This window comes from Cricetulus griseus, chromosome 6 (genome assembly GCF_003668045.3).
Source record: "Cricetulus griseus strain 17A/GY chromosome 6, alternate assembly CriGri-PICRH-1.0, whole genome shotgun sequence".
Classification (NCBI taxonomy): domain Eukaryota; kingdom Metazoa; phylum Chordata; class Mammalia; order Rodentia; family Cricetidae; genus Cricetulus; species Cricetulus griseus.
In genome coordinates this window covers 28,928,831-28,952,536 of record NC_048599.1, presented here as the reverse complement: position 1 = coordinate 28,952,536, position 23,706 = coordinate 28,928,831, and the positions used below count along the sequence as shown (strand labels likewise).

The following is a 23,706-nucleotide window of genomic DNA, read 5'->3' as shown; positions in this document are numbered from 1 at the left end:
TGAAAGTACGAAAAAATTAAAAAGATTAAATTCATACTATAAAATGAAACATTATGGGAAAGCTCAACAGAGTCAAAGCTTAGTTTTTGCTAAAAGGAAAAACCACAAAATGACCAAGTTTCTGGGACTGTAGAGTACCCACAAGTGAGAGAGAGAGAGAGAGGGAGAGAGAGAGGGAGGGAGAGAGAGAGAGAGAGAGAGAACAAATAAATAATGTTCTGCGGAAAATGGAAATTGTAAGTGGAAGGAACCCTGTACATAATGTTATTCAAGGAAGATGAAAACAGTGAAGGGGGAAAATTGCTGTAAAGATAACAAGATACCCTGGAAAAGAAATAGAAACTTTGACCTTGGAAATGGGCCAGAGACTTCAAACGTCTCATGTAAACATATGCATAGTCTATCAGCTAGTCAAGGCATAGAAAATTCAAACCATGTATATCTAAAAGATTTCAAAAATACAGTCTTGGCTAATCAAATCCAGTAATGCATTTTAAAATGTTTTTTTATTGGGAATGTAAAATGGCTCAATGTTAGAACACAATTAATTAGAACATAATTAGAATGTAACCACATTAAAAATAAAAATAAATTAACAGGGGTGATGGTGCTGGAGAGATAACTTCAAGGTGAAGACCATGTACTGTTCTTCCAGAGGACCCTGGTTCAGTTCTCAGCATCCACATGACATCTTACAGTTGTCCATAACCACAGTGATAGGGCCTCTACTACCCTCATCTGGCCTCTGTGGACAGAAGGCATACACACAGTGTATTTATATATACACACAGGCAAATACTCATACACATAAAATAAAAGCAAAGAAATCGTCTTAAAAGCCACATGTAGTGAGTGGTTCATGTCTTTAATCCCAGCACTCTGGAGAAAGAGGTAGGCAGGTATCTGTGAGTTTAAGACCATCCTGGCCTACAAAGCCAGTTCCAGGCCAGTCAAGGCTACATAGTAAGACCCTGTCTCCAAACAAAAACAAAAGAAATAGAACGAAAATAAATACTCCTGAAGACTCCTGAAATAAAAAGGACAGAGGTTTTTATTACTCTTTCAATGAATAACATCACACTTACAGGTATAATGTTAACGTCTTCCTGGGGAGGAGACAACAGTGAATCACCAGGACAATTCTGCTAGCCTTTGCTCACCAAGATACTTAATAAACCACTCAGGTCATTACAACCTGTTTTACAGCTGTACTTCTTGTCTCAGCCAGATTGTTGCTACACTGCAAGGTGATCTCAGTGAGACCATGTCTCAGGAAGCCCACAGAAACCTCAGAATGACAAGAGTGGTGGGTGGGAAGAATAAACAACCAGCTTCCCAAGAGCAAGAATAAAGCCCTGTTTCTTCCACATACAGTACTAGGTTCTGTAAAACGCAAGGCTCACCATGAACAAAGAAGGCCTGAATATGGGAGGAGTTAGGGAGAATATATATGGTTGGAAAGGCAATAATTTGAGGACGAAATCACAGACGGAAGAGAAATGATGGGGGATGTTCTTCTGTATGTATGTTTCTCTTACTGGTTGATGAATAAAACACTGATTGGCCAGTAGAGGCAGGAAGATAGGCGGGGCTAGGAGATAAGGAGAATGCAGGGGGCACAGGCAGAGGGAGGCTGGGAGAAGATGCCATGTAGCAGAGGAAGGAGTAACAGGTCCAGACCCTTCTCCAGTAAGATAAGACAACATGGAAATACTTAGATTTATAGAAATGGGTTAATAATTAAGACAGAGCTAGCCAATAAGGAGCCTTATCCATTGGCCAATAGCTTTATAATTAATACAGCGTCCGTGTGTTTATTTGGGGCAAAGCGGCTGTGGGACCAAGTGGGACAGAAACCTCCACCTTCAGAGGTGGGCTGGGGAGAGGGCTCAGCACGCAAAGGCACATGCTGCCAAGTCAAATGACCTAAATGCACACGGTAGAAGAAGAGAACTGACTGCACAGAGTTATCTTCTGACTTCTGCATGTGCCGTGGCATGTCTGTACATGCCCATACAAATAAAAAGATGTAATAGTTTTTTAATATAGGAAACAACAGTCGCTTCATAATAAGAGTATATAATGATAAAGAATAAATGTGAGAAACAATAATCACTTCATAATAAGAGCATTGAAAACACAGCATCGCAAAATCGAGGTAGGTTATTTTATGATCTTGCCAACACCTGTGTCTGCTTAGAATTACAGGCATTCTTATTGGGGACAAAGAACAATCTTTATAGAACCTACCACATGACCCACCCTCCCTTTTTTGAACAACCAGGTGTGCAATTTAGGTGTCATGTAGTTCTTATTGCATACATTCGTCTTTTCTCAACAAAGGCTCATGGGTTTATCTCTGTGTTTTACCTCCTATTTATTTTAAAGCTCATCAGACGCATGACCTCAAAGGCAAGCTTGGTTATTAGTAATTTTCTACTCTAAACTGCTAGTTTGTGTGGTGGGGGTGGGCAGAGGTTGCTTAGCAGAGTTTGGATGGAGGGGACTAACTAGAGTATAGGGCATTAGCAGGAGTCTAGCGCCTTCTGGTAGCTGCACCTAAGTCACTGGGTAAATTAAGACAGGTTATGTACTCATTTACTTCCTCCAACACTTCCTCGGCCTACAAAGCAGGGCATTAAAATGCTAGACGGGGGCTGGAGAGATGGCTCAGAGGTTGAGAGCACTGACTGCTCTTCCAGAGGTCCTGAGTTCAGTTCCCAGCAACCACATGGTGGCTCTTCTGGTGTGCAGATACACATGGAAGCAGAATGTTGTATACATAATAAATAAATAAAATCTTTTTTTAAAAAAATGCCAGACAATGAGCAAGCACTACTGCTTAGGGCAGGTGACGCTTTTACTCTCATGAAACTTACATTTCTGGAGTAAGACAGAGAATGAACCAATAAACAAGCCAACAAATAACGATGGGCGTGACTTAATACTATGAAGGAAATACACAAAGAATGATAGAGAATAGCTAGGAGAGGTCACTATAAATGAGACAGTCCGAGAAGATGGCATGATGGTACCTTAAAAATGAAAACGGATCTACAAAAGGCAACACCTGATAGAACAGCTTTCCCGACAGTGAGTAAGAGCATATACAAATAGACAAATTCTAGAATGTGAGAGAAATATGGTTAAAAAAAAAAAAGGAGGAGGTGGTAAAAGATGTGAAGGAGGCAGACAGAAGCAGGGTCATTAAAGGTCCACGAACAAACTTCAAAATACTAGAAAATTAAGCTCAAAATAGCAGTTGTTCTACTATTGGATTAGCAAAGATCCAAAAGTTTGGAAAGATTCTGCTAATTAAGCTGTGGGGAACCCATGCTTTATACATTTGAAGAGTGTAAATTAGTACAATGACTGAAGAGAAAATTCAGCCATATCTGTGGAGTTATTTTCAAAGGGCATATCGTTTATCACAGCCAATTCCACTTCTAAGACTCTCCCATAGCATATCCACAGTGGGTAGCAAGGTAGTCCTTGGGATACTGTAGTATTGTCTACAACAAATCACCAGGGGAGGGGCGACTTTCAATAGCCACCAAATAAGAGACCCTAGACTACTGTTGTAATCAAATCTCAGGGATCTGATTAGCAAAACAAGGCAAGGGTCCAATCAGCTGCTCGAGTGGCCATTTGCAATGGTTTCATGGGACTACTAGCGATTGCCAACCCTGCTTTCACACAGTGTCCTTGCACTCTGGCTAACACCCACCCGCTAAGTCCCAAGTGCCTTGACTTGACCATTAGAAATCCTTGCACACTCACTCGGGAGGCAAAGACAAGGAGATCTCTGTGAGTTCGAGGCCAGCGTCTACAGAGCGAGTTCCAGGACAGGCTTCAAAGCTACAGAGAAACCCTGTCTTGGAAAAAAAAAAAAAATCCTTGTTTCTAGGCTTTCCCAGCCGACACAGGGAAGTCCTTCAGGACCAGAATCAACGCCCCTGTACCTCAATCAATGTACAGATGCCATCACGCGGGCAGGCAGACGAGGAGCCCTGGTCTGATGGAAAAAGGACAACCAACTTGATGGACATTCAGACAGATGACCTAGGGGCATATATATCCTGGGTCTCACTGCAGTTAGGAGCTGGCAACCTGTGGCTTGTAGGAGAACATCAAAAACTATGATCAAGATAAAGGAGGTTTGATGGCACTGCATTCACTATCATGAATGCATATCTTATCACGTATTCCCTTGAAGGTAAAGGAGGAAGCAACTCGAACGTGGAGCGATCCAGGGGGAAAGCCTACAGAAGGACAGACAAGGTGATGGATGAGAGTGAAGGAACTCGTACACCAGTCAAGACGAGGTTCCGTTCTGCCACGTCGCGAGGACTTTTCAGAAGGAGCCAAGAAGCAACCAGATTCTGACTGATTGCCGGGTACCCTCTACCAGCAGAAGAAAAACACACCGGATGAGCACCTGGCTACTACGCGTGCGTACTGCAAGCACCGCGGCGCATGCGCATCGATGCCGTCCAGCCCACCTGGTGACGCGAAGTGCACGTAGGCGGGGACCGCTTCTCGGGCTCTGCTAGGTCGGGCTCCACGCGTAAAGGCTGTGTTGACGCGGAGCAGGACTGGAGAGCTGAGCCCTTGGTGGGTGGTCGCCCTCTGTCTCCGGGGACGTCACTGCCTCCGCCGAGGGGCTTGAGGGCGCCGTGCAGGGTAAGCGGGGCCAGCGGGGTGTGCTTGCCGGGATGACTGAGTGCGATGGGTCTCCCAAAGCGCGAGTGACAGAGTTCCCCGTGATGCGGGTTCAAGTGCCTGGCACCTCCCTGTGCCAGGCGGCAGCTCCTGGGGGGTGACCTCAGGGTCACTTGCGCTCCCGGTCCTTGCATTTTCGTTCCTCTGCGTGGTCCTTGCACGTTTCCACTACACGGTGGTACTCGGGCGGTGCTGTGAGCTACACTGCTGTAGGCCAAGCAGCAGGGGTCTCTGCCCGAGAGCAGCCCACTGCCCTGCGCCATCCATCCATTCATTCGGCCGCCCGGTGTGTGCTGACCCGCCCCTAGCGGAGCTAGGCCTAGGCCCCACCCCTCCTACGCTGCACAGTCCAGCTAGGGGGCTCAGGAAACTGAGGAAGTCCTGTGTTCAGAAGGTGGGGCCGATGGTGACCCAGAAAAGCCTGTCAGGGGTCGGGGTGGTTCTGCCTAAGTTGATGTGTGGCCACAGGTGCTTCAGGCTAAAGGAGGGAGAGGTCCTGATGTAGACACCCAGAATGTATATGGGTGGAGAATCCGAGGGAACGGGAGCAGCGGGAAGTAATTGGGCGGTTTTGAGGCTACACTGCTGAGTAGGTTACAGCAAACACAGCCCTTCACACACTGAATCTGTCCAAAGGAATCAGGCGCCTGAAAATACCTGGGCCTTTTATATCTCTCCAGGCACTTGTACCCCACGGTCGTGTGTGGTAAGCCATACATCCTACATCACAGGGAGTATAGCAAAGTCTTCATAGCCACAATAAGAACATCTCAGACACCCACGAAGGAGATTTTCCCAGGGAGAGGTAGATGAATGTGATTACAGGGGTTTTCTTGGGGCACTGCAGAGCCTTGGAGGGGGCTGAATAGCATTGAGGGGAGGTTTCCCTATCCCTGTTACCAGTGAATTAACAATGTAGCCCTTGAAAAATTCAGCAAGCATAATGGTAAGTCTAAAAAAATTGAGGGGTTTTCGTCCCTCTCCTTCTGCCCTGGGGAGGAGTGTAGGCTAATGTGGTGTGTATCTGAGCCCTTCTGGAGGCTCATAGATAGAACGTGAGAGGCACACAGCTCTTTGTATACTTAGTCTGAGGTAGGTACCCACCCACGGAGGCATGGCAGCAGCCTGCAAAAGACATTACAGGGCCATTCATGTATAGGGTTTATTCTTTTCTCCAAGAAAAGATTTTCTACAACTACCAGAAGAAATTGGTGGTACTTCGTTAGTGGTCTTTGTTTTGGGACACATATTTAGCGTGTGCAGCAGTCATTTGCAATCATGGCTTGGTTCCTGTACTTTAATGCATACCAGGAAAACTCTGGCTGCTGCCAGTTCAAATCAGAGGGAGCTTAGTTCTGAGATCATTCGTCCCCTCCTCCCCTCCTAATGCCACACCTGCTACGTTCTCTGACTCCAGTCTACCTGACAGGAAGTGAACCTCTCCAAGCCACCTGTTTGCCTCTGTGTGCCACTTCCTGTTCTGCTTATTTCCCACTTGGCTTTACTTCTGCCTGCTGCTTGCTTTTTTGTCTGTTTATTTATTTGTTTGTTTGTTTTTAAAACCCTGTTCTGTAACTAAGCTTGAGTTGTTTTCCTCGACAAGCCTTTGGGGAGTCTGATCAGTTTGCCACCACTGGGCGTTAAATATGGCTGCAGAAAAGTGATTGGTCCTTCCTGCAAGTGCCTTAGCTACTGACAAACACTTCAACAACAGAATTAAGTTGATATGTTTGGAGTTGGGCCTCTGAGACATGGAGGTGCCTGTGGACCGACTGGTCTGTCTGGTCCTGGTCCTGTGCCCCCTGGGTATGTGTTCAGTTTGGATTGTTAATATCCTGTGTACATGCCATGATTGTAGGTCTGTGGACTCATATGTGTTGTCAGGCTGTCTAAAGTAGAATCTTGTATTTGCAGGTTGGGTTGTAGGGCACTCAGCACATGGTGAACACATTCAGGCCGGGGAAGGCAGTAGAATTTGGACAGTTGAACAAAATTGGCCCAGTTGATGGCTGAGCATTCTGGGGATGGGTAATAGTATGTATAAAGGGCCTGGGACAGGGAGCTGAGTTTTCGAGGCAAAAGAGGCACTGTGTTCTTGGGATGCATGGGCAAGGGTAAAAGGTATGGAATAAGTTGCAAGGGCCAGGCCTCTGCAGGTGATGAGATGTGATCTTGAGAGCAGTGAGTAGCTCTCAGGTACAATGGGATCAAGTGGGAACCAAAGAAAGGCAGGAGCTGGGGACAGGCGAGGGAGGCGTGATCCTTAGCACCTGCCCAGAGAACCTTTCCGAGTTTTACATGCGCAGGAACTGGGGAAGGTGATTTGTCTTATTTTCTTGCCCCATTTTGGGCCTCTTACTTGGGCCTGGGGCACAGAGACAGTGTTATGTGACCTGAGCTGTTTGCCTAAGATTATATGAGTGTGACCAGAGGTGGAACCAAGGAAAGCCTGCTCTGTGTGCAGCATCATTGCACATCTGTTTCACCTAGGGCACCTTAGGATGCTCACACAGGCCCTACTTAGGACAGCCACAGGCTCCTTCTGCCCATCATTGTGCCTGGTTTCCAGGTGATGCGTCCTCTGCCCCTCTACAAAGCTTGTCTTCAGCTTATGTTCAATGTGGCTATTCTTGAACACATTGTAATTCCATCATTGTAATTCATGTGATAGTCCTCCATGAGCAGCCACCTTGCAGAGGAGGCCCTTGGAGGAACTAGCTTGCCCTAGTCACACACTGCTGCCAGCAGGACACCAAAACTGATGGCATCAGTTTAATTTATTTCTATAGAATATTATAGTCCTTGAAACTATCAGACATCATTTATCCCTCAACAGGAATGTTTTTTTATAAATGAAAAGCAGCATCCATTAAACATCCAGAAAAAATAAGTTTAATGTTTCACACTTGTCTCGGGTTCACTGTAGTTGTTCGAGTGGCCAGTTTTTACAGCCCTGGGAAAGTAAATCACTAACAGTACAATCTATAAATGGGACCATGAGTAAAGATGGCAAGACAGGATGGGGCATGTCCATCTATTGCCTGGAGTGATCTGTGGACACTGGACTCTTTGATACAAGCAGCAGTGTGTCCCAGTATGGTTTGTTGGGAAGTTATCCAGTGTCCAGAACCCTCAGTTCTGGACCATCCCTTCCAGAATCATCAAGAAAATCAAATGACTCCTCTGAGTCCTGGGGGAGGGGTTGCAGACCCGTTTTGAGTTGCATGCTTTGTCCCCAGACCTGGGAACTTCTGACATATGCCACAGTCTACAGCCTAATGTGATTTTCCTGGTTCTCCTCCCTTTCAGCCAGCAACAGCTACATAGTCCCCAGCAGACTGAGAAATGAGAAAAATACCAAACCATGGGACTCTGCGGATGACGAAGGTGGCATACCCCCTCGGGCTGTGTGTGGGCCTGTTCATCTATGTTGCCTATATCAAATGGCACCGGGCATCTGCTGCCCAGGCCTTCTTCACCATTGCTGGAGCTGCCTCAGGGGCACGGTGGACCCAGCAGGCCTTCAGCTCCCCAGACTCAGCTACACATAGTCATGAGGTCTTCTATGGGATCATGTTTGACGCTGGGAGCACCGGCACCCGCATCCACGTCTTCCAGTTTGCCCGGCTACCTGGAGGTATCTGTCTGACCATGAATCATTAGGGGCTCGGACACAATGTCTGCCTTCTCCCCTCTCAGGGCAAGGCTGTTAACTTACTTCACAAGACTGTTAACATGAAGTTATTAAGGCAAAATTCAGTGGTAGAGCACACATGAGGCCCTGGGAGTGAGCACCAGACCACTTTGGGGTGGGGGGAGTGTAGTTTCTAAGACATACTTACTCGGTGGACACAAAAGCCATGCACTTATATCCCCAGGAGCCCAAGGCTATCCTTACACTTTGAGACTACCTGTGACTACTAAGGATGGGCAGCTAATACACTGGAGGGCATTTAGTGGCCTGTGCCCTCCCTGTGTCCACAGCAGGCTTTGTGGCTGAGCCTGTGATTTGGGCCATGTCGTGTTGATGTTGGGAGATCTCCAGGCAGGAAACAACTGCATACTCAGGTTTACCGGAGCCAGAAGCCCAGGCAAATTAGAACAGTAGCAGAAACCTGGGACTGAGGCTTGCAGGAACTGCTGCTGTGGGCCCTAAGAGCCTAGCATGGCATCAGCTTTGCTTCCTGGGAATGGAGACTTCAGACAGAAGGTGGGGGCTTCTCTCTAGGACCCCTTGGCTGCCTGGCTCTTTACTCAGCTCTCACATCTGTTGCTCTAAAATCTGCCCTCTTTGTGCATCTGACCCTCAGACAGCCAGCTTTCTAGTCCTCTGCTTTGCCCAGTTCCGTAGTGAGCAGACACTATCCTGGCATTAATTGCTCTGTGAGCATGAGACCCTGACAGTTCTTTCCAAAGCTACAGTAGTCTGGTTTACTTGCTTCTGATTTAGTTATTATTTATTTTTATGTGTTTGGGCCAGAACTTTGCTCTACAAGAAAAAAGGGGGGGCAGACATTATTGAGAATAATTTAGATTTTTAAAAAAAGTTTGTATCCATTTAAGGTGTTAATTTTTAACAATTAGTCTGAGTGTGGTAGTGCATGCCTTTAATCCCAGCACTTGAGAGGCAGAGGCAGGCAGATCTCTGTGAGTTCGAGGCCAGCCTAGTCTACATAGTGAGTTCAGGACAGCCAGGGCTACACAGAGAAACCCTGTCTTGAAAAACAACAATAATAATAATTTAGCAGTTAATTCTTGCTGACTCAACAGCAGAACTATACTCTAGCCTTTTGTTAGTTTGTCCACTTGTGCACTGATACTTTTATATTTATTGCAGTAGTTAGACATTAAATGCCAGATCTACTTAGGTACCTCCAAAATTGGTTTTGAAACCAAATGTAACAGTTATAGTTCTAAGGATTTGCTCAGTGGTAGAACACTGTTCCACCATGTTTTAGGCCCCAATAGATTTCTATCACCAAATTTAAAAAAAAAAAAAAGTCTTAAGTTTAAGGCAGTAATACTATAATCTAGTGTTTGTCTTTAAAGAGAACAACCTTCATGAAAAAGTTTTGTTCCTGCCTTTCTGGTCCTGTCTCCCTCATCTTCATATTCAGCTATTCCTATTTTAGACTGTTGTCTTTGGCCACAGGATGGATCTGGACACTTTCCTTGTTGATGTCCTCCTGACATCAAACACTCAACTTCTTAAGAAGAAAAGCAAGCCTATAGTAGCTTGTTGAAGGCCCATATAAGGATAATATCCCAGAGTTACAGACGTCATTTTTATTTTACAGTTTAAGATCATTTATTTGTTAAATCAGCAAGAATTATCTTAAAATTTAAGTAAGTTATCCTCAATAAAACTGGGGTTTGAGTTGTTCGGTTGTTTTGGTTTTTTTGTTTGTTTTTGTTAGTTTGTTTTGGGTTTTTTTGGCAGTGCTGCAATCAATTCCAGGGCCTCTAACATGCTAGGCAAGCACACTCACCCCGGCCTGTCTCTGTGCGTGCATGCATGCATGCGTGTGTGCTTGCGTGTATATACATATATAGGAAAACAAACTTTAGGTCCTTTACTCAGCCGATCTAGATGGCAGAATTTAAACAAAAATAATTCTCCTAGTTGGCCTCCGTGGTCAGGCCTCTGTTCTTAACATCAGCTAGTCTCCGCTGTGTATATTTATTTTCCTTGTATATAATCATAATTGCGTCTTTTTAAAATGTCTCCCTTTAGAAACTCCCACCTTGACCCATGAGACCTTTAAGGCACTGAAGCCTGGGCTTTCTGCTTATGCTGATGATGTTGAAAAGGTAACCACCGTCTTGTGTCTGTCTGTCCTTCCATGTCCTCTAACTGACTTCCCAGCCAGCTCTTTCTGAACAGGATCCGTTGGCCATCTTCTGAGAGAAAGGTGACCTGGTGCTGGTACTGCCTGGGGAAGATAGAGAGGTGGGGAGAAGTGCAGGTCTCGCCAGTGTGCTGACGCCATGAGGCCCTGATCCTCACACAGTTCAGAAGCTCACACCCACAAACGTACAGGAGCATTACTGGGGGACTGGAGAGATGGCTCGGTAGTAAGAGCACTGGCTGCTCTTCCAGAGGACCCAGGTTCAGTTACCAGCACCTGCATAGCTGCTTACTGCCACCTGTAATTCCAGTCCCAGGGAGTCCAGTGCCACCTTCTGGCCTCTGTAGGCACTGCATACATGTGCACAGACTGAAGGCAGGCAAAACACTCATACAACAACAAAATGGGGAAAAAAAGGTTGTGTTTGAACTTTAAAATATTTGTATTAGTAGTGTAAGTTCTGCATGATACTCTTGTGATGCAGGAAGCTAGGGATGGAACTCCGGGCTTCCCAAGTCTAGACCAGTGCTCTGATACTGATCTAAGACTCCCCATAGTAACTTTGTAATTTTCATTTTTCATTGCAGTTCCTCTGCTTGAAAGTATAACATTTACTAAAACCAAATACCAATGCTAAAACTGTTGTGCTAGGGCTAGCAGAGAAGCTCAATGGTAAATTTATGTAAGGCTCAAACCAAATAAATGTAAAAGGAAAATGTAAAACAAATTTCATGGAGGTGAAATAGGATTTCTGTGAGTGTGTAGTGTTTAGACTTCTGATGTCTTAATGTTGTAATGCACTAGAAGATGTGAACCAAGGAGTCCTGGGTTTCTTCTAAAGCAGACCCTGCTTGCTCAGAGGGTTTGACTTTCCCTGTCATTTGTTTGTTTGTTTGTTTCTTCTTTTAAACGCTGGGTATGAAACCCAGGGCCTCTCCTCGTGTGTTAGGCAAGTGCCCACCACTGAGCCGCATCTTAGCCCATCTCAGCATCCCCTAGACCCTCTGCTAGTCCGCTGCTCTGACCCGTTGTGTTCTCACAAACGGCCAGTGCTGCTTGACGCGGTGCTCCTGCCAATTTTGACAGTTAGAGAAAGGGACGAAGAGATGGGTTGGTGGGCAAAAGCACTTGCTTCAGATGCCTGGTGACCTGAGTTTGAGTCCCAGAACCCACAAAAAAAAAAAAAAAAACGCAAAACTCAGTGTGGGAGTCAGCTATTTTATAGTAAGTCTGCAACAGCAAAAGCAAGAGATCCTGCCCACATGAGGTAGAAGGTAAGAACTGATTCATGGAAGTTATCTTCCTATGTCTGCATGTGAAATGCACATGCGTGTACACATCCCCCAAGTTTGATTTTTAAACTAGATAATATGTTTAATATACATTTTAAAGGGTAGTGATAACTGGGTAGTGTAGGGTAACAGCCCTGCTTTGCTTTCACTATATCCACAGAGTGCTCAGGGGATCCAGGAACTTCTGAATGTTGCTAAGCAACACATTCCGTATGACTTCTGGAAGGCCACCCCTCTGGTCCTCAAGGCCACAGCTGGTTTGCGCCTGCTGCCTGGAGAAAAGGCTCAGAAGTTGCTGCAAAAGGTAAACTTAGCCATTTCCCCCTCTGGAGGGCAGCTAAGGATCACTAAAAAATGCTAACCCTGCTGGGCATAATGGTACACACCTGTCACTCCAGCACCCAGGTGGCCAAGCAAGACAATTTCAAACCAGAGGCCAGACTGAGCTATAGAGACAGAATAGCCACTAACCTTGCAGCTAGAGTTAAGCAGGCAGAACGTAGAAATGTCCTCTAGAGAAAAACTTTGAAATGTTCACCGTATCACAGTTAGGAATTGTCTATGTGACATTTCGGAACACAACTTTGTTTTAAGATTGTGTTGTGGGCACCCACAGATACGTGAGCTGAGCTGACATCTTAGCCCAAGCTCAGATGTGACTGCCCAAGAGACCCTTATCCTCTTCCCCAGACCCAGTGCTTCTTGGGGGACATGGTATCCCCAGACAGCCACTTTGCACTCTATACTGGGGCTACATCCTCCACCCCCAGAATGCATTTCTAATTTCTCTTCCATCCACCAAGTTTGGGAAGATACAGTGTCCCTCAACTTCTAGACCGTTCTTATATTTTACTGGCAAGCTGGTGGCACAGTACATCCTCTTAGGACACAGGGGAGGTAGGGGTGACTAAGGGCACTGAAGTTTCTATGTCCTGAAACTCCTTAGAAAATGGAGAAAGAAACACACCCAGTTGTTCACGCCTTCATCCCCCTCTGCGAGGCTCTGATGGCCCATGTCCCTGGATAAGTGCCCCCATCTCTACACAGGCCATATGAGTGGTCCCCAGGTTTAAGCCCTGACTCATAGGGCTTCATCTCTGAACCAAAGCCAGGGAATGGTTGGGGACCCCTCAGGTTCAGTGCACGCCAACTCTGTCTAGGCCATCTTTGCTCTCAGAACTCTCCTGTCCCCAGCAGTTCAAGATGAGATACCTGGGGTAGCATGTCTCTTAGCTATCCTAGGGATATCAGCCAAGGACACCCCTACAGAAGATTGCAGAAACTTGAAACAGTTTCATCTTTGTCTCTCAGCATACCACAGAACCCTCAGTGTTCTGTCACAGCCAGCTGAACACACAGTGCCCTTGCAAGCTCTGATCTTGCTTCTGAAGAATGAGCACACCCTCCCTGCCCTGACTGGGGTGGAGGGTGAGATACTCACTGTGTGGACCAAACTGACCTCCAACTCAGGAAGATCTCTGGGTTCTGCCTCCCAAGTTCTGTACTAGTGTACAGCTTCATGCCAGGCTAAAAAATGTTTCTCTTTGCATTTAGGTGAAGGAGGTCTTCAAGGCATCACCTTTCCTTGTGGGGGACGACTGTGTCTCCATCATGAATGGCACAGATGAAGGTAGAGTGGACAAATGAGTGCCTCATCAGTGCATGTCCCAGTCAGACAAATGACTTGGTGCTGCTGCCACTGCCGCTGCTGCTGCATGGACTCCATGCCTGAGGGCACTGTAGCTGGCCTGCCATGGTCCTGTTCAATTTGTTAGAGACATGCTCTTATCTTGACCAGCTCCAAGCCTGGTACAGATGAATCCTCTGAAAACATCATGCTTTGGGTTTTAAGGACATTTAGAGAATGCCACTTGCTGCCATGCTGGGAACATTGTGGTTATATAGCTCGATCTGAAAACAACACTTGAGGTTTCTCCCAGGCCAGTGATTTTAAATATGACCTTAAGAGTGAGCTTGTTTGGAGGGCAGAGGGTACATTGGATTCTCTGCCTGCCTTCTTCAAAAAATGGAAGCTGGTGACAAAGTCCTGGAGGAGACCGGCATTTGGTACTGTGTTCTAGGTTTTCAGTGTGTGCCCAAAGGCCCTGGGTTCTTGAGTGAATACTGTTCCCTTCTCAAGGCTGGGAATGCAAGCAGTGCCCACCACACCCCTGAAATCTGGAAATAGCAAAATAGATAGCAGTCCTGTGTGTCAAGAGTCAAAATGGGGTCTAGAGAGATGGCTCAACTGTTAAGATCACTTAGAGAAGACCCAAATTCAGTTCCCAGCATCCATATGGTGGTTTACAACCTTCCATAACTCTAGTTCCAGGGACTCCAACCCCTCTTCTGGCCTCCATGGGCACCAGGCACACATGAAGACCACAGACATACATGCAAGTAGCACACCCATACACCACACTTTTTTAAAAAAGGAATTGAAATGTCTGTGCTATTCTCTTACAGGTGTTTCAGCATGGATCACTGTCAACTTCCTGACAGGTGCGTGTCTACTGGATGGGAAAGGCTAATGACTCACCATCCCTAGGAAAGGAGTGCCTGCCAGGCTTCTTGAAGCACCTGCCAAGGCCCCATTACCATAACAGCCAGATTCAGTGTTGCTGGTTTGGAGGCAGATTGGGGTAGCGGAATATCCAGACAGGTCAGGCGATGTGAGCCCGTATGTGCTGTGTGTGTGCATAGCCCCTCACCGCCCTTACCTTTCTCAGCACAGCCCCCACCCAGCATCCACCGGGACTTTGACCTATAGTTTGTTTCTGAGAAAAGCAGCAAATTGAACCTAGTCAGGTCTTCAGATACGTGATATGAGGTGAGCACTGGTCACCCCGGCCAGAGGCGTCTGCCCTGGACACAGGTTGTGAAGAGACACTTTTCGATGGTTTTCAGTACGGCCCTGTACTGGAGAAGGATGGTGTGTCTGTAGAAAGAAGAGAGTGTTTTCTGGGCAGGTCTCCCCCATATGAGGGCAGAAAGACACTGGTGGATAGGTTGGAGATCGCGAGCTCAGATGCTTTTTGAGAACAGTCTGAGATGGGGCTAGTCAAAGAGGATGATGCCCTGTAGGGAGGACCCGTGTCAGAACAGCAAAGAAGTCGGTGTTCCGAGGCTGGCCTTGCCAGAAGGTAGGCCCCTGCGAGCATTTCTCTCAATGGTCAGAGTCATCCTGCCATTCCCATCAAAGCCACAGCTGGCAGAGCCACAGGTCTTGGAGACTTTTAAGTTACAATGGTTTAAGTAGTTGTAGCAGCTTCTGCAGTTTCCGTGCCGCCACCACCACCATCAAGGGCAGCTTCTGACCTCTCTTTGATCTTCCTGGTGTTCTCATGTCCTTCCTTACCCGGCAGCCAGCACTATGTCTTTATTCACTGTGATCTAGGCAGTCTGAAAACCCCAGGAAGCAGTGTGGGCATGCTGGATTTGGGCGGAGGATCCACTCAGATCACCTTCCTTCCCCGTGTCGAGGTAACCTGCCCTGCCTGCCTCACCAGGTGTGTGCGTTACAGTCAGGGAGCTGCCGCCACCCCAAGGAGGCCCCTCAGAGAAGGCCCCTTGGCCACTGGAAGGTGCTCCACCCCTCTGAGTTCTCTCACAGATAACTTCTTAAATAGAAACCTGCCCTTCAGTGAGGTGAAATCAAATGATGACAAGGAAGCGTTGGGCTAGAGACTAGACACCGTCATCCCCCGTGAAGCTCCAGGAGCAAGAGTGGACAGTACGGCTAATAGATTGGGGGTGAGGGGGGAGGGTCAACCCTCTTCAAGATAACTGTTCTAAAGAGAGAAAAAACACTTGTGTCTAGTGACATCTGCTATTTTTAAATTCTGTTCTTGTCACCCACACTGTTTATTAACAGTCACAAACACCTGTGTTATAGAGTGGGTGAATAAATGCACCTGTACACACCTAGTAACTGAAGCTGTGGTCCTAGTCAGGTTATTAGAGAAAGATGCTTATCTGGTCTGATTGGACTATGTATGTCAGAAGGTACAAGATGCAGCTGGTCCAGTGATGTCCATTTGTAATCCCAGCTGAGGCTGAGGTTGGAGGATTAGGAGTTCAAAGGTAACAGGACCTGGTCTCAAAATAGCAATAATAATAATAATAATAATAATAATAATAATAAAAAATACTGAGGATGTTGCTCACTGGCCAAGTACCTGGAAGCCCTGGTTTGATCCCTAATATGGAAAGAAAAACAGAAAGAAAGCTTCTCCTAGAGGGAGAACCATCATTCTGGTTGGTTTGGTTTTTTTATCTCTTGCTCCTCATTGTTTCATAGCCAAAGACTCAAAGGAAAACTCATTAGATGTCCCTGTTCATCCAGGCGATTCAGGGAGGAGGGTACGGTCTTCTGGAAAGACCAGGGGCAACAGTGGCTTCGTGTTCCTCCCCAGGGTACCCTGCAGGCCTCCCCGCCCGGCCACTTGACAGCACTGCAGATGTTTAACAGGACATACAGGCTGTATTCCTACAGGTGGGTTTGCCCACTCCTGGGGCACCTCCCACTTATGGTGGGACCCTTTCCCCATGTAGATGCCAGATCCCAGAATCCCTTGTGCCAAGAGACTGCCTGGGCCCTTCTTGTCCTGCCTCCCCTGCTTCTCCTCCTGCATGTATCATTTTTAAATTTCCCATAAAAGCACATTCTTCTATTGTTCTTGTTCTGTCCTTCTTTGGGGGAGGCTTGGAAAAGACTAAGGCTGCCTGCTGGCCACACAGCACTTGCAGAACCCCAGAGAAACAGACAGGCTCTGTCTCCTTCGCTGCCATGTGCACAGCTTCTATAAGAGCTCCTAACAGGCTCTCAGTTCGATTACTTAATGTCTCAGCCTTAGTGTAAAGCTCAGAGAAGAATGAGAACACCTTTCCTTCTCCCACTGAGCCCAGGCAGGTGCATGAGTGCCCCAGCCTCACCAAATTTTGTCTCCACAGCTACCTGGGGCTAGGACTGATGTCGGCCCGACTGGCTATTCTGGGTGGCGTGGAGGGGAAGCCTGGTGAGTAGAACACTTGCTCTAGGCTCTGTCCCCACCCCTGGTGCCTCTCCTCCCCCTCTGCTACACAGCAGCGTATCAGCCACTGCCTACTAATCCAGCCTGGGTGGGACGGGCCCAGATCTTTTTACACATAAGATAGAATATGGGGTGACATGTTTACCTTCATCCAGTCTTCTAAATTATCATTCTTAAAAGAGATACTAGGAGGTTTCTAGAGAGGTGGCTTTGTGGTTAAGAGCTCCGGCTGCCCTCCTGAAGGACCCCGATTTGATTCCCAGCACCCACATGACAGCTCACAACTGTCTGTAACTCCAGACGCGGGGGATCTGATGCCCTCTCTAGCCCCCACAGATACTTCATGGATATGTTATACTCACATACATGCAGGCAAAACACCCATGTACATCAAATAAAAATAAAGGGATTTTTTAATTAAAAAAAGAGAGACAGTAGAGAAATAATTTCTTAACTGTGTCACCTACACTTAGAATCACCTCGTGTGTCAGTTCTCTGTCACTGACAGTAACTGAGACAAATGGCTCTAAGAAAGAAAAGTTTGTCTTATGGTCTTGGATAAGTTAATGATCACTTACTATGTTGCCTTTGGGCATGTGGTGAACCAGGACATCATGGTGTGAGCAGAGGACACTGTTCACCTGCTGGCAGCAGGAGGCAAAGGAGGAAAATGGTCAGGCTCCAGTATTCCTCCAAGAAAATGCCCTAGTGACCTAACTTCCCCCCCTAGGCTCCACCTACCCAAGATTTCACCCCATCTTAAAGTGCTAAAGGCTGGACACAAGCCTCAGCACGTAGCTTCTGGGCCTAGTTCATGATGGGGAGCTCAGATTCACTCTAGCATGGGAACACCTGGTGTCACCTGTCCTTGCCTTTCTACCAACTTGTCAGTTACTGCCAGTCTTAGCCATCTGTAAAACTGGGTTGTGACAGTCTCCTCCAAATAGGACCATTGTGATAACTGATAAAACAGCACTTGGCCCAGTGTCTGGAACCCCAGGCGCCCAGGGGACATAAGCTGCTGCATTTCACCAGGGCCACAGTCATGTTTCTGGACAAGTGGGATTGACTGCCACCCCTGTGACAACAGGAGTTTTCTCCAGCTGACCTGGACTGTCTTGGGAGACAGGTCCCATTGCGTCCCTGTACCCTGTACAGCCTGTAGCATTCTCTGTTGGGCCCCACCCAGTCCTCTAAGCTCTGTCTGATGGACAGAGCACCATTTCCTTCTTATCTTCATGGCCATCTCTATTTCAGCTGAGGATGACAAGGAACTGGTCAGCCCCTGTCTGTCTTCCCGGTTCAGAGGAGAGTGGGAGCATGCTGAGGTCACCTATAGAATTTCAGGACAGAAGGCAGGTAGGTGGTATTGCCAGGATCATGAGGGTCAAAGGTAGTATGCTTCCCTTTTCTTTTTCCAGATACTTCTAAAAAGCAGGCACCAACACAGACAAGACTGTACCTCCCCCTAGAGCACAGGCAACCAAGAACTGTGGCAGGACTTCGAAGGCTTTTGTTGAGAGCTAGGGCCCCTCTGCCTACCTCCCTCTTTAGGGTCTCTGCACAAAGTCTCCTTGTCTGTCACCAAGCACTTCTATCCAAATAGCCAACTTTCCCAACAGCTCCAGTGAGAAAGGAGCTGGGTGCCTTGGGGCCTGGGACAAATGGCCACATTTAGGCTCCTGGCCCAGAAACTACTCTGGCCAGTTCTGTGCAGAGAGAAATGAAGGCTGCTTCCTGCCAACAGCCCAGGACACACAGCCTCCACCACCCTGTCACTGGCCCTCACCCTGGTCTTGTTATTCTGGGTCCTTTGAATTTCTTCTAGGAGAAAAACTGGGCTACTGTTGCCAGGCTGGACACAAGACAAGAGGCATATCCACCTTTGGTGTGTGGTCAGCCTGGTTGAACTGTCAGTCATCCACATGGATGGGAGCTGTGTGACCTGTGTGCCTCGGGCTTGCTAACTTTGGCTCTGTGCTTTCTCTTGCCTTTTGCAGAGGGCCTCTATGAGCTGTGTGCCAGCAGGGTGTCAGACGTCCTCAGAAACAAAGTACACAGGGCAGAAGAGGCACAGCACGTGGACTTCTATGCTTTTTCCTACTACTATGACCTTGCAGCGAATTTTGGCCTTATAGGTAAGGGCCAGGGCGGCCTGGGCAGGGGCCCGGGGGCCGGGGGCCGATGCTAGACAGCGGTGGCTTTGTTGGTCTGGGTGAAGTGAGTGGGTGTGAAAGGAGTTGGGCAGTGTGATAGAGAAGCAGGAAGTCATAAGCCCCTTTCTTAGGTAAGCTAGTTCCTTTGAGGCAGCTAGTAAAATAGCAGTTATCTGCTGCGGATAGATTCTGCTAGAAAGTAGGGCTTGCTCTGCACTCACTCTCTGTCATTTACTGCCTGGCCTTGTCCTGCAGCCTCAGCTCAGGAGCCACTTGAAATGGGCAGCCACATGCTGTCTTTCTGAGGAAGAGGTTAGACCTGCAATGAGGGGCTCGCTTTGGCCTATGGACCCAGGGCAGGGTAAGCAGTCAGCCAGTGAAGTGAGGCTGACAGTGTCTATCTTATCCGACAGATGCAGAGAAAGGAGGCAGCCTTGTGGTCGGAGACTTTGAGACAGCAGCCAAGTATGGTGAGTGGCACTGCGCTTGCCAGGGTGACCGGTCGTGGGGTATGGGAGCAGAAACCCAGGTGTTTGTGATGGGCACAAGTCCCATCACTGCTGGGTTTAGTACCTTATTCCGTCTGTTAGCTGGTGCAGAGAGGTGTGTAAGGGCAGAGTTCAAAGTGTACTAGGATCACCAAAGGCCTAAACCCCAGATACAACCTCCCAGTGGAGGGTGTCCTCCATTGTGAAAGGCCACAATTCCAGTGCCTGCCACAGGGCTCTGAGGTGCCATTTCCCTCATCTCAAATCTCTGACGCATTCCCTTGTTACCAAAGTAACCCCCAGAGACTCTTCCCTGGGATGGTCACAGCCGCTTCATGATGGTCAAATGACCCTGAGGAAGTTGGGTTCCAGGATAGTAGCTCCTGCTGTGGCAGCATCCTGAGTGTCTCACTGAGTTGCCTTTCCTCTTCCCCTGTGCTCTGTCTGCAGCTGCTCTGGGTCACACAGCGCTCTGGCACCCAAGACTGGACATCATGTCCACATTCAGCTCTTCTGGTTGCTGTTCCCAGTTTGCAATTCAGAGCAATTAAGCTTAGTGTATTTCTCCATAGAAGTTTCCTCCTCCTCCCTCTCCTACCCTCCCATGCTAAAAACATGGCATTTTTATGCTTTTCTGTCACTTCTTGGCTTTTCCCTGGACATTGGTATCTAGATGGGTTTGCCCATCTATCAGGAATAGATTCTGAGAGCTGTAAAAATAGTTTGAGTGTTTGCTGCACAAGCATGAGGATCTGAATTCAAATCCCCAGAATCCACATAAAATGAGGTGAGGTTGCCAGAGTCTACAAAGCCCAGGCTGTGGGGGAGAGGACAGAAGGCTCGTTGAGGCTTGTTGGTCACCAGCCAAGCTCCAGATTCAAATGAGGGACCTTGTCTCAAGAGATTAGAGAGTGATATAGCAGGATACCATATGTGTTGTTCTGTCCTCTGTGCCTACACAAGGACACACACATACACATACACAAGAATGGATTTGGAGTCAGCCTTAGTGTCATTATCAGGCCTTAGAAAGGCTGGATTCTAGAATATGTTGACATCTAGGAAGTGTGAAGGGGCTCAGATACAGAGATGTAGCTGGGAAAAGTGGGGTTCCACTGTTACCCCAAGTTAAGACATTCAAGTCTCTCTTGGATCTAGCATCCAGGCCTAGTGGAGGTTGAGACTGGCCTCTTGGCCTACCAGTAGGGTTACTACACTGCAGTTTGACAGTGAATCAGAAGTGAAAAGCAAGATGGGGTCAGGGTTGCCTCCTCCCCACCCCTAGGTTGTTTAAAACAATGGTTCTCAGCCTGTGGTCTTGACCCCTTTGACAAACCTCTATCTCCAAAAGTATTTAATTATGATCCATAGCAATAGCAAAATTAGCTGGGCAGTGGTGGCACACGCCTTTAATCCTAGCACTTGGGAGATAGAGGCAGGTTGATCTCTGTGTGTTCAAGGGCAGCTTGTTCAACAGAGCAAGTTCTGGGACAGGCTCCAAAGCTACACAGAGAAAACCCTGTCTGGAAACAACAATAACAAAGTAGCAAAATTACAGTTATGAAGTAGCAATGGAAATAATGCTATGGTTGGAGTCACCACATCATGAGGAACATATTAAAGGGTCATAGCATTAGGAAGGTTAAGAACCACTGGTCTAGAACATGATTAAGAATTGGCATCTCTTCCAGTATGCCGCACACTGGAGACACAGCCACCAAGCAGCTCCTTTGCCTGCATGGACCTCACCTACATCAGCCTGCTGCTCCGTGAATTTGGTTTTCCCAGGGACAAGGTGCTGAAGGTAAATAAGCATCACATCTTGGGTTCCACATTCCATTTGTAGTGTGGGGTGCTGAGAACTGTTGACCCTACTGTTTGGATTGGGGGGAGGGGTTGTTTGGGGTTTTTTTTGTTTTGTTTGTTTGTTTGTTTGTTTTTTCTTGAGACAGGGTTTCTCTGTGGCTTTGGAGGCTGTCTTGGAACTAGGTCTTGTAGACCAGGCTGGTCTCAAACTCACAGAGATCCTCCTGCCTCTGCCTCGCAAGTGCTGGGATGAAAGACATTCTCTACTGTTTATCTCCTGCTCCCATCCTTGCTTTTAACAAATAGCCTGAAACTGTGTGTAGCCTCTTCAGCCACTGCCTTCCTCCACAGATGCCACCCAGTCTTACATCTCAGTCCTATGATGTTCTCTTCTCTTTTCCTTTGTCTTTTCCAGCTGGCTCGGAAAATTGACAACGTTGAAACCAGCTGGGCTCTGGGGGCTATTTTTCATTACATTGACTCTCTGAAGAGACAGAAGATTCCTGCCTTGTAGCAGCCAAGCCCTAGTCCCCACCCTAGCCAGAATTCCAAGGCTCCCAACACTGACCTGGAAGTGACACCATCCTTGAGGAGCCTGCACCTGGCTGAGATCCTCCTCTGTGCCCATTTGCCTGGGACATGGCCCATGTACTAGCCCCACTACACTAGCTGGGGCAGGACCAGGGTAGGAATGCTTCCTGGCCTGAGGCCATCTCCCTGCCTTGCCTCCAAGTGGGCAGGGCGCCAGGTGGGGCCCAGGGCACAGACTGAGATGCAGCCCTGTTCTTATCCCGTCCATCTGCAGGATTGTGGCTGCTTTTATGTGTTTCTGTGTGGGTCTTGTTTTGTCTCCCAGCCCCAGTTCCTTCATGAGCTAGGCCTCTGTCTGCCTTCCCTGAATTGTGGGAGTAGACTAGCCCAGACACAGTGCAATTTCCAGGGGAGTGCATCTTCAGTGCATACATCTCTTCCTCAGGATAGTCATGGCGTTACCTGGAGGTCTGCTGCCCCATCTTTGGATAGTACCGAGTTAACTGATGTGGGGACACTGAGGAGGAAGAAGGTGGGACAGTGCCTCTTTACGGACCCAGTGTTCCAGCTTTGCAGAGCATATGGCTATGAGCAGAGCTATAAGAATGTTCAAGGCCGTGTACTCAAGCACTACCCTGTGAACTGTGAGTGCTTTGTGTTAAAACTGAGCCCCCTTTCTGGGCACAACAATGTCCCAGTGAATGTATTACTGCTATGAGCCACTTGCACCAGTGGGGCGGATCAGAAAACTCAGCCCTGGAACCATACTGCCCCCACCCCACCCTCCTCACTGGGCTGCAGCTGGCTCCCTGTGGTCCCCTCAGTGAATGTACAGTCTATAGAATAAGCTGAGCCATGTTGTTCTACTCCAAATAAAGGTTTACAAGGGTTTCTCTCCTTTGCGTCCTGAGTGAGCTGCCAGCATTTAAAACCTGCCCAACTGGGACAACAGTAGCAGTAACCAGCAGCAGCAGCAGCAGCAGGCCACCCAGAGGCCTGGACTGTTTGAAGGTCTAGGGGCGCCCTGTCCCAGCTCTCTATTGAGCTCCTCCCTCTCCTGAGATATGGCTGACAGTTTGGCTAGGGACAGTTCTGGGTACATCACCTGTAGGTCACTCTGCTCAACAACGATCGAGTTTGATTCTGGCATAGTCCAAAAGGGGTCACATGCCAGGGTCCACTGATACCCCAAATGCTCACATCCCCTAAGTCTATGGTGGTTCACAAGGTCTGACCCTGAGAAACGCCTCATACCACACCACCCCCCACCGCCTTAAACCAAGAATTCCACTTGGACTGGCCAGTACAGAGGAACAGTTGTATAGGCAAAGGGGGCAGTGAAGGCTCCAAGGAGCCAGCTCTTACTTCTCTGATACCTTGTTCATGCTACTCAAATAGTCACATGACCCTAAAGAAGCTGGGTCCCTGTACAGTGGAGCTGTCCTTGTAGGGCTAGAGCTGGCATCTTGGGTGGCTTCTCACTACAGAAGCAGTAGCTTCACAGGTGACAGGGGTAGGAAGGAAGCCTGGGAAAGACCTGACATTCCCTGGGGGAAAAGGATGGTCAGTGGAACTCAGATTCCAAGGCAGTAGGGAGACCCCAGAACCAGAGCAGAGTAAGCCTGGTGGTCTCCTTAAAATGAAACCTTGGAGGGGCTTGTGACCAGTGTATAACATGTCCAAAAAAGAAAGCAGGAAGAAGTCTTCCCAGATAAAAGAGTCACCTGGGACCAGAGCCCGGGGATTTTGCTGAGGAGAGTATGGAAAATCTTGTCCTTTCCACACTACACTCCTTGGCAGAGACCCCACCGCCCCTTTCTTCTTTAGCT

At 47.8% G+C, this 23,706-nt stretch overlaps 1 protein-coding gene across 2 annotated transcripts; it reads left to right on the top strand.

Moving 5' to 3' along the window:
- Positions 1-8,067: 8,067 nt before the first annotated feature.
- Entpd6 (ectonucleoside triphosphate diphosphohydrolase 6) lies at positions 8,068-21,860 on the top strand. Of its 2 annotated transcripts, XM_035446789.1 has the most exons (13): positions 8,068-8,359; positions 10,457-10,533; positions 12,024-12,167; positions 13,418-13,493; positions 14,330-14,365; positions 15,261-15,346; positions 16,279-16,358; positions 16,817-16,881; positions 18,154-18,255; positions 18,897-19,034; positions 19,466-19,522; positions 21,232-21,344; positions 21,762-21,860. In XM_035446789.1, exons 1-13 carry the CDS (start codon positions 8,068-8,070, stop codon positions 21,858-21,860), a joined length of 1,365 nt encoding a protein of 454 aa, XP_035302680.1. The 2 variants fall into 2 exon arrangements, with proteins under 2 accessions (XP_035302680.1, XP_035302681.1); XM_035446790.1 differs by lacking the exons at positions 15,261-15,346; positions 16,279-16,358; positions 16,817-16,881; ... (3 more) ...; positions 21,232-21,344; positions 21,762-21,860 and adding an exon at positions 14,593-14,633.
- Positions 21,861-23,706: the final 1,846 nt, after the last annotated feature.